Genomic DNA, 10,652 nt, shown 5'->3' with positions numbered 1-10,652 from the left:
AAATACTCCCCATCCCAAGTACAATCCAGCTAAAATGGTAAGAGAAGTCATTTCAAGGGTTCCGGAAGATTATTGGAAGGTACGATAGAAGCTAAGAGTCAATTACCCAGGTTGTTATTTACCCTCCTCATTTTTGTGTGTGTTGAGATGGAGTCTCACTAGGTAGAGAGGCTCATCTCCAACTCCGGATCCTCCTGCCTCAGTCACAGGAGTGCTGGAATTATAGATGTGAGTCACCACGTCCTGCCGGGGACTAGGATCTTAAAATGGTTTAAGCATCTGCATGACAGTTTAAAAATACGGTACAGACGTTGTGGGAAATGACCTCAGCGTGCTGTCTCCCTTTTCCAAAGCTACGTTATTGTTTAGGTTGGGTTGGGCGACATCCTCTCTGGAAGATACGATCCTGCTCTGCGGCTCGTGCTCAACCGACTGTTGGGGGCTGCACCGTGCAAGAGAGGTTTCCTCAATATTACCGCGGGTGGGCACGCACCCAGACGCGCCCCCGATCCTCCGAGCTCACTGGTGCGCGCCCCGAACCGCGCGCCACCGAGCTCTGCGGGCGCTCCCGTCGCGCAGCGCGGTTCAGTTGACCCGCGGGCGCCAGACGCTGCGCTCCAGCGGGCGCAGCCGCGGCGGCGCGGGCCTCCCTAGCTGACACTCCCCCTGCGCGCCCCTCCCCCGCCGCGGCGGAATCCCGCCCGCCCTCCGGTCCGCGCGCGAGCCCGAGGCCGCTTCCTCGGTACCAGCGTCTAGAAGGATCCCGGCCGCGGCGATTGCGCGGCCATGGGCGCGCCGGGCTCGTCCTAGGGTCGCGGCGGAGACCGCAGTCGGAGCGCCGCGGTGGCCTCCTCCGCGAGGGAAGCCTGCGACGCTTCTCAGCGAGGCTTCTCATCGGTTCACGCCGGAGAGCCTCCTCCGCGAACCCCAGCGACGGTCGCACCGGCAGCGCGGCGGGATGAGCGGTAGCAGCGCGGCGCCGGGCCCGGGCTCGGGGTCCTCCCCGGCCGCCTGTCGCTTCGCGCACTACTTCGTGCTGTGCGGGATCGATGCGGACAGCGGGCTGGAGCCCGACGAGCTGGCGGGTAAGGCCGGGCTGGCTTTGGAGGCGCTAGGGAGGCGAGGTGCGGGCTCCAGACAAAAAGTCGGCGGCTATAGCCGCGCTCCGGCTAGATGGGCACTCGTGGGCGACATAATGACATTGTTGTTAATTCCGCGCTCTGGCTAAGCCCCTGGGTGTTGGGTCCTTGTAACCGGCGCGGGTCCCCAGAGGGCCCGACCCTCCGCTGCTCGCGGGTGGCTCATGGTGCGCGGGACCGGGCTGTGCAGTGGTTCGTGAAGTTTGGCCCTGGCGGCGGATGCGGTGGTCGGCAGCTCCATGAAGGAGTCGGGACCGCGGGGCTACGGTGAGGTCCGCTCGGGCAGGAGGCCCAGCGGGATCGACCCCGACCGCTCTGGGTCGGCGCCACCCCTCCCCCTGGTTCTGCGATGACGAGCGAGTCACCCTTTGGAATCCTGTGGATTTGGCAGTGCCAGTGCCGCGAGCTAGCGAGGACCTTTGGACGCTTGGGTTGCGGCCTGATGCTTTGTTGATACCCCTGCCTGGTTCCTGAGTTGATGTAGTTGGACAATCCTCCCCAAGAGGGGCGCGCCGTGAATCACTGCCGAGGTGTCACTGGAGGAGCATGGCCCCCATTTGACGGGTTTGGTGACGCAGTGCGGGACTGAGCTGGGGAACGTACCCTGGGAACCCGGGCAGTTGAAGGATGGTAGGGACCGGGGAATGCGAAATGTAGAAAGCAGGCCGGGGAGAAATGACTGACTGAATTTTTCATTCCGCTTTCCTCCTTGGAATCTGAATTGTGATTTTTTTTTTTTTTTTTTTTTTTGGTAAGGGTGAGACACATAACGCCTACCACCAGAACTTTATTTGTGTCAGTGCTAAACACTTAGGTCATAGCCTTTCACAGCAGCTTTTTTGGAATATACCATCCCAGGTTGATTGCACTAGTATAGATTTTTTTCTCTCTTCCTTTGAGGAAAGGGCTGGGAAGAATGTATTAAATAATAAATGATAGTAAACAAAACGGGTCAGCCTTTACTAATACAGTCTCACGTCTTAATTGAGCATATTATTAAGTCAGCTTCACAGTAAAATGTTAACAAAAACTAAGTATAGTTTTAGAGGAATAATGAAATACCAAGTTTTCCCTGTATGTATAATTATATAATCCTACTGTTTCTTCAGCTAAGATTTCATGTACATGTTAAGAATAGTATAGTTAAGGGACATGAAGTTGCAGGGGGGGGGGGTGTCTGCAATAGTGATTTTGGAGAAAGAGTTTTTTTGGGCTAGTAAAAAATATATTTTTCTAGGACTCCTCTAAACAACTAGGATTTCTTGGGCCTTCTATGACAGGTGAATGATGAAATAAAAAAGCCTGTATTTGCCCTTTCCATTCACCTCAGTCTTCATAAAGCAGTATCTCCTATTGTTCTTTTGATTGTTCTTATTGTATTACTACTTAGAAGAGAAAGATTCTTGGGCCAGCGGAATACTCGGCTCAGTGAAAACATGCACTACTCTTGCTGAAGGAGGACCCAAGTTTGATTCTTAGCACCCAGATTAGGAGGCTTATAAGCACTTCTAGTTCTAGTTCTAAAGGAGCTGACACACTTGGCCTCTGAGGGCATTTTCTCTAATACACACACACACACACACACACACACACACACTTAAACAGTATAAAAATCTGAAAAAATATATTCTGTGCTAGTAATATAATGAAGGAATTGTTTTTAATTTTTTTTTTAGATTTATCTTATGTGTATGAATGTTTATGTGCATGTCTGGTGCCTTCAGCATTTAGAAGAGAGTGGAGGGTGTTGGATTGTCTGGAACTAGAATTAGGGGTGGTTGTGACCCCTGCATACTAGGAATTTACAGATTTAAGGTTTAGGAATCATACAGCTATTTGGCAGGTGTTTTATTTTCTAAGCTAATTTCTTTCCAGTTTAACTTAACCTTTAAGGAAGTTTAAGTGGCTGGGATAACAAGATAAGATTTTTTTTTAAAAAAAGTTTCCTATCTCCTGTCTTAAGTGTATCCTTTTTTTGAATAAATAAACTTATCTATGTGCTTTCATACTTGGCTTTACTTTTTCATGCAATTGTTCACAAAAACAATGCCTGTGATCTCACAGTTTTTAAAAACATAGACATTGGTAACCCTGAGGTGATTATGTCAGTGTTATTTTGTTTGGGTCTTCCCACTCCTGTCAGTACTTATTTCTTCATTGGTTCATTGACAGCCATACCTCCAAGCCTTGAAAGTTTGTGTGCCAGAAAGAAACATCTTTTTAGTGGAAACACCAACAGGTCTTATTTATTGTGAATCATTTATAAACCATCTTGTCCCTGGTGGAAGGGATGAATGGGAGACAGTGAAAGAGGGACATATGGATAAAAATTGGTAGAAAACAAATCGTAAGACCCACTCTTCATTCCACGGATCTCTTTTGCTGATATTGACAATTCTTCTCTTTTTAGCTCGGAACACATTTACAGTTAGAGGAAGACAAATGGTGCAGAATTACCCAGACAAGTTCTGTAGACCTAAGATTTCTTGTGATTCCCTTCTATTTTTTTTTGTTCGTTTACTAAGATGTTAAATTAAATTTCTCACCAGTGTGTATGTATATGCATGGGTATCCACAGAGACCAGAAGGTATTGGATTCCTTGGAGCTAGAATTACAGGCAGTTATGAGATGCCCAGTGTGAATGAACTAAACTAGTGTCTTCCAGAAGAGTAAAAGGTGCTCCTAACTGCTAAGCCATCTCTCCAATCATGACTACTTTTTTTTTTTTTAAAGATTCATTTATTTATTATATGTAAGTACACTGTAGCTGTCTTCAGACACTCCAGAAGAGGGCATCAGATTTCGTTACGGATGGTTGTGAGCCACCATGTGGTTGCTGGGATTTGAACTCCGGACCTTTGGAAGAGCAGTCGGTGCTCTTAACCACTGAGCCATCTCACCAGCCCCCATTCATGACTACTTTTAGCCAGATAAATTTACACAACTCTGAGAATATAGGTATACAAACCAAACATTTACTGAAAAAAATCATAAGAAATTTTATTTCAAAAATAGTTCTTTAAGCTGTGCAGTGGTGGCGCACGCCTTTAATCCCAGCACTCGGGAGGCAGAGGCAGGCAGATTTCTGAGTTCGAGGCCAGCCTGGTCTACAAAGTGAGTTCCAGGACAGCCAGGGCTACACAGAGAAACCCTGTCTCGAAAAACAAAACAAAACAAAAAAACAAACAAAAAAATAGTTCTTTGATATACATACAGTTTTCCCATCTGCGGGGAATGAAAATATATTTGCATATGAATGAGACAAATATATGGCCTTATTTTTTTTTTGTAAAGAATTAAATTTTGGCAGAATATTTGATATTGCAGGAGATGGGTGGCATTTTCCGAGTTGACTGCTATTTTGATTTTGTAATTGTCGGTGCTACTACTACTCTGCATGACAAAAGTATATTAAGAACCATTTCAGAAACGGTAAATTTTGTCTTAATTTTAATAAAAAATTCCTTTCACATGTTTTTTGTTTGTTTTAAGTCAGAGTCTTATGATATAGATACTACATAGCCCGACTATCCTGAAACTCACTATGAAAATCAGGCTGGCCTCAAACTCAGAGAGTTCTGCCTCTGCTGGGATCACAGGTGTTCACCACCATAACTAGCCCTAGCTCCTTTGTTTATTTTCAGTTTTGAGTCAGGGTTTCATAAATTGACCAGGCTGGGCTGGTACTCACTTGGTAACCCAGCTAGGTCTTGAATTTGTGATCCTCCTGCCTCAGCCTCCTGAGTAGCTGGATTACAGACATGTACCACCAGGCCCAGAAAACTTCAAATGCACAATAAAACCTATAATTCATATCTGTGTATAGTAGGCATGACTATGATCCAAGTTGTTTGAGACAGCATTCATTAGTGTCTGGTGGCAAGACATCTTGTGCCTGGCAAAAATGTGATCGTGTTCAAAACCAAGACTTCAGTGATATTATACAGTAGAGCCAGAAACACTTCAATTCTTTATGCATTTGATTTTTAAATTAATTTCTAGTTGTTGCATGCTCATAATCCTTTTAGTGTTTACTCCATTTTTGTGACCCCCCCTTCACATTTTATGTGACTGTTGATAGGGTTATGACTTAAAATTTAGGTAGCAGAGCTCCCTAGAGTAACCAAAGGTATAACTGCCTGCCAAGGGAGACTCAGAGTCAATTGTAGAGTCTCCTTTAGAATTATGAAGCCTGTTTAATGAAAGTGTAACAAAATGATGTTTGCTTTTGAAGTTAAATCTCATTTAAGCAGCAGTAAAAGTTTAGTGTTTTCTGAATGTGGACATAAGGCCATTAAATAGACATATCTTATTGAATCATTAGGGGATAGAGACCTTAGAATGCAATGTCTGTTGACATGTATACACACATTACAATAATACATAATACAAGCAGTATTTATTTCTGTGCCTTATGGAACTCATTAGAAAAGGTCAGGTGACAACTTCCTGAAAGTCTTTGAAGGGACACCTGAAGCACTAGTGTATGCTTGAGAGATTACTCAAGTATGGGTAAAGTAATTTTAATTTTCTTGCTCTTAATAATAAAGTATTAATATTAAAAGGTTGCATGAGTGATTTCTTGCTTTTGTAAATCCAACTGACTAGCCTTTAACGCCTCTAAAATAAAGAAATAGTCTACTTTCTAGTGTGAAAACTACTTTGCACTCCATTCCCCTGTTCCCTGACCTTTGTTCTTTAACCCTGCTGCTATATAATGAGATTATGAGCCTTTGAGTTTCTCTCCAGCCTGCTCAGATCTCCTTGCACAACATAAAACTTTAGGCTTCCTTAAAAAGCTGTTTTTAGAAATGAAGAAACAACTCAGATTTAAGTGTGGATATGATTTTTTTTGTTTGTTTGTTTTTCGAAACAGGGTTTCTCTGTATAGCCCTGGCTGTCCTGGAACTCACTCTGTAGACCATGTTGGCCTCGAACTCAGAAATCTGCCTGCCTCTGCCTCCCAAGTGCTGGGATTAAAGGCGTGCGCCACCACCGCCTGGCCAGATATGAGTTTTATAAACAATTAATTGTTCTTTTTTTTTATAGATTTATTTGTTTATTATATGTGTGTACACTGTCTTCAGAAACTCTAGAAGAGGGCATCAGATTTTTGTTACGGGTGGTTGTGAGCCACCAAGTGGTTGCTGGGATTTGAACTCAGGACCTTTAGAAGAGCAGTCGGTGCTCTTAACCGCTGAGCCATCTCACCAGCCCCCAATTAATTGTTCTTTAAAAAGTTTTTTCTTTCTTAATGTCCAAAGTATGTATTTAATTATATTTTTAATAGAACCTTTAATTTTTTTATCTGTGTATGACTTAGTATGCCTTCCCCCTTTGTGAATAAAATGTTATTGGAAAGTTTCATAGAATAAAATTGCTTAGGGCTGGCCAGGTGGCTCATCGGGTAAGAGCACTGACAGCTCTTTCAAAGGTCCTGAGCTCAAATCCCAGTAACCACATGGTGGCTCACAACCAGCAATAATGAGATCTGACGCCCTCTTCTGGTGTGTCTGAAGACAGTGTACTTATTTATAATAGTGAATGAGTCTTTGGGCCAGAGCCAGCAGGGACTGAATGAGCGGGGCCGACCGGAGCAAGCAGAGGTCTTAAAATTCAATTCCCAGCAACCACATGAAGGCTCACAACCATCTGTACAGCAGGAAAAGCACCTGCTTCCAAGACTGATGACCTGAGACCACATTATAGAAGGAGAAAACCCGAACCAAATCTGGAAAGCCGTCCTCTGACTTCCACAAATGCCTTGGCTTTGATGTTCTTTCAGGTCAATCAGTGTAGAAATTTAAAAAACAAGAGTTTGAAGATACTCTGTGTTTTTTTATTTTGCATTCTACCTCAGATTTATCTAGAAAACGGAGCATCTTTTTGTTCCATTTGTTTGTTTGTTTGTGTGTTTGTTTGTTTAAAGGGTCTCATGTATCCAATGCTGACCTCAGAACTCACTGAATAGATAAGGAGATGACTTTTAAGTCCTGATCCTCTTGCCTTTCAAGTGCTGGGACTCTAAGAGTATGCCACCACTGTACCCAGTATATCTCAGTACTTTTAATAGAAATTCCTGAGGACTCTCTGTTTTAAATACTGTCTGAAAGATTTATAAAATGAAGCTTATAGACTTTAGTTCTCATGGCACTTTCTTATTTTACCAAGAGTAAAGATAAATACAGTAGTTGGTTTGAAATGACAATGGGCAGTAAGTGCTTTGTTATTTTTAAAGAATTGTGAGTTGTCTATTTGAACAGTAATATGCACTCAGATCTAAAACTGGAGTGTATATCAGACTGCTTTAAGGAAATAACCACCACCTGTTATTCCACAGAGACAGAATGTAAAATAAAAATAGAACTTCTCATTTCCGGATTTTAACTGGAAGCCAGAGTGACCACATGATTGCTGCTAAATGAACTGAACATTAATTAAAAAAAAACCTGAGTAATATTTTAAAATTTATTTTTAAAGATTTTATGCCTGTGCATATTATATATGAAGCATATCCTGCTCAAATCCTTCTTCTACCCTCTGAACTTTTTTGTCCTATCCCTCATTATTAGTCACCTTTGTTCCTCAGTTAACTTCTATGTTCTTTCTTTCTTTCATTTTGTTTTGTTTTCTGAGATATTGTCTTTCTATGTAGCCTTGGCTGTTCTGAAACTTCCTATATAGACCTGGGACTCCCAGATCCACCTACTGTGTCTCTGAGTGCAGGAGCTAAAGTCATGTACACCACACCTGGCCTGATACTTCTATCTTCATGTGAGATAAAGAAGCTGCTTTAAGCATCCACATGAAAACCTAGGAATGACAAATGAGAGAAAACACACAATGTTTGTCTTTCTGAAATTGGCATAATTTACTTAATTATAATAATTTCTAGTTGCATCAGCAAAATATTTTATCCAAATTGTTACTATTTAATCTGGCATGTGATATTTGTAAAGATCTCAACATATAGTCATTGGTTCAAAGAATAAGTAGCTATATAATGAAGTTCCCTTTCAGTAAACACTGTCAGAGAAATCAAAACCCTGGTACTTGCAATACATTTTATTTCCTTTCAGAATCCCTCCATACCATCAGTAATAAAAGTACAATAGGAAAAGAAAGAATAACTTTGAATCTTGAGAACATAACATTAAAATAATCTACTCTTTAGTTGTTCTATATTTTTTTTCCTCTAATGGAAAGGAGAAAGGAAAAAACTAACAATAAATTAAGTGGGAAGACAGCAAAGCTTAGTGAGCTGAAGAGGCAACTCGGTGACAAGATAAACTCTGGATCTCTGTCCTGCTGGCCTGTGAGACTTCTCTGTATCACTCAGCAAAATCATGATGTTCAGAGGTTACAAGAAACTTGTGAAGAAAACGTAGCTGTCTTCCTTACATGTTGCTTTAGACAATATTTGAGGAGGCTGGACCGCCCAACAGCAGCAGCAGTTTCCTTCCTAAGTCTCAAGATAAGGTTATGTAAACATTCCATGGTCACCCCTGGGCACTGACTCTGGAATGTCTGCCGCTTCCCTTTACATGTAGCAGGAGTAATAAGAACAGAGACAATGTTTTGATTTGCTCTTTTTTTTTTTTTTTGGTTGTTAGTGCTTTCAGAATTCTCAGGATTTCTGATCCCTTCTGAGAACGACTTTCCTAAAACACAATATGAGTTTCAAATGAAACAACATCACCAGAAAACAAACAAACAAACAAAACCCTACAACTTTGTATGCTAGTCTAGAAATGTAACTTAAAGACATTCAAAAGTAACTAAAATTTTTAAAAAGTTCATTTGTCACAATAAACTTAGGCAAAGATAAATGTTTATAATTTTCAATTAACTTCTCAGTTTACTGAGAATTAATAGATTTTTAAAAAATATTTTATCTATTTAATGTGCATAGGTATTTTGTCTGCATGTATGTCTGTACACCACTCACATGCCTGATCCCCTGCAACTGGAGTTACAGATAATTGTGACATGCCATGTGGGTGCTGGGAGTGGAATTTGGGTCTTTTTGGAAGAATAGCCAGTGCCCACAACTACTGAGCCACTCTAGCGCTGGAGATTTTTTTGAAGGCAGGTCTCACTTAGTAGTCCTAGAGCATGGAACTCATTTTGTAAACCAGATTATTCTCAAACTCCTAGAGCACTAGGATTAAGTATGTGTACTGTCACACCTAACATAGAATATGGCTTGTGTTAGTAAAGTAGTGCCTTCTAAGGTCTGTTGTTTACTTATTTATTTTGAATAAATGAAACAAAACTCCTAGAAGAAAAAAATACCGTAACAAAGAGAACTGGACATGAATAGTTTCAGTCCTTGGAGGGCTTGAGGTAGGAGGCTCAAGACCAGCCTCCTACAGAATGATTTTGAAGCCATACTATAAATGTGAGACACTGTCTCAAAAGAAGTAAACTAGAGAGGGTGGAAGGAAGCAAAGAGAAAATGAACACAGAGTGGTTAGCTTCTATTTAGAGAGGTTGTATTTGCATTTTTTCCGAAATTAACTCTATGCGACAGGTTTTAGGTTTGGGCATTGTAGACGTGGTGGTACGTATCAGAGAGGAAGTTTGAGATGGTGCATATTGAGGTCCTTTTTGTTTTGCGATAGTACTAATACACAGACACTCTAATTTCTTTCCTCTTTTAATACTTTTTCTTCCTTTATAGCGAGGAGAATTAGAATGATTTTCTTCACATAGTCTTGATAGTATTGGTTATCTGTGTTCACGTACATATATATGAAAGCAAGTGATAGGCCTAGAATTTGGTTGTAGAAGTCAAGCCCTGGTGAATTCAGTTGCTTTTGCATCTGGAATGCAGGATAGAGTATAGGAGGAGGCTGAAAAGGTAGGTAGGAACCAATGTTTTATGGGGAAGAGTAGCTTTGGCTTCTGATGGCTAAGTAGAGTTGATTTGTATATATACAGCTGCTGTTCTTGGCAAGTAATGTTTATTTCAAACTACTTTGTAGTTGTTGGACTTTATTTATTTATTTATTTAGGTTTTTCGAGACAGGGTTTCTCTGTGTATCCCTAACTGTCCTGGAACTCACGCAGGTGGGTCTCAAACTCAGAGATTCACCTGCCTCTGCCTCCTTGACTTGGATTAAAGGCATGTAAGCTTTAATTAAGCTAGCTTGCTCTCTCTCTCTCTCTCTCTCTCTCTCTCTTCCTTTCTCTCTTTCTTTCTTGATTCTTCTCTCATACCTTTCCCAGCCCCACCCCCCCTCCTCCTCCATTTCACCTCAAAATAAAAACAGGCCTCCCAGGGAAATCAACTGAACATGGCATAACATGTGTGCCAGTAAGACTAGGCACAAATCCTGGTAATCAAAGCTGAAGAGGCAACCCAGTAGGAGAGAAAGGGTCCCAAGAGCAGGCAAAGTAGACACCGCCCTCTCCCACAGGGAGAATGCCTAGCATTTTTTTTTTTTTTTTTTTTTTTTTTTTTGGTTTTTCGAGACAGGGTTTCTCTGTATAGCCCTGACTGTCCTGGA

The 10,652-nt window shown here is 41.9% G+C and overlaps 1 protein-coding gene across 4 annotated transcripts in view; it reads left to right on the top strand.

The window, feature by feature from the left end:
• The first annotated feature begins 587 nt into the window (after positions 1 to 587).
• Positions 588 to 10,652, top strand: part of Dennd5b (DENN/MADD domain containing 5B) — a 113,612-nt gene continuing 103,547 nt past the window's right edge. Inside the window, exon 1 of one of the 4 annotated variants that reach the window (NM_177192.3) lies at positions 588 to 1,085. In NM_177192.3, coding sequence (NP_796166.2) covers positions 959 to 1,085 — 127 coding nt within the window. In that variant the 5' untranslated portion in view covers positions 588 to 958. The remainder of the gene's footprint in view (positions 1,086 to 10,652) is intronic. The other 3 variants (XM_006507063.4, XM_006507062.4, XM_030255459.1) reach the window with 3 other exon arrangements.

Source organism: Mus musculus, chromosome 6 (assembly GCF_000001635.26).
Source record: "Mus musculus strain C57BL/6J chromosome 6, GRCm38.p6 C57BL/6J".
Classification (NCBI taxonomy): Eukaryota; Metazoa; Chordata; class Mammalia; order Rodentia; family Muridae; genus Mus; species Mus musculus.
Note: the sequence above shows the minus strand (reverse complement) of the source record. Positions and strands in the feature narration are given on the sequence as shown.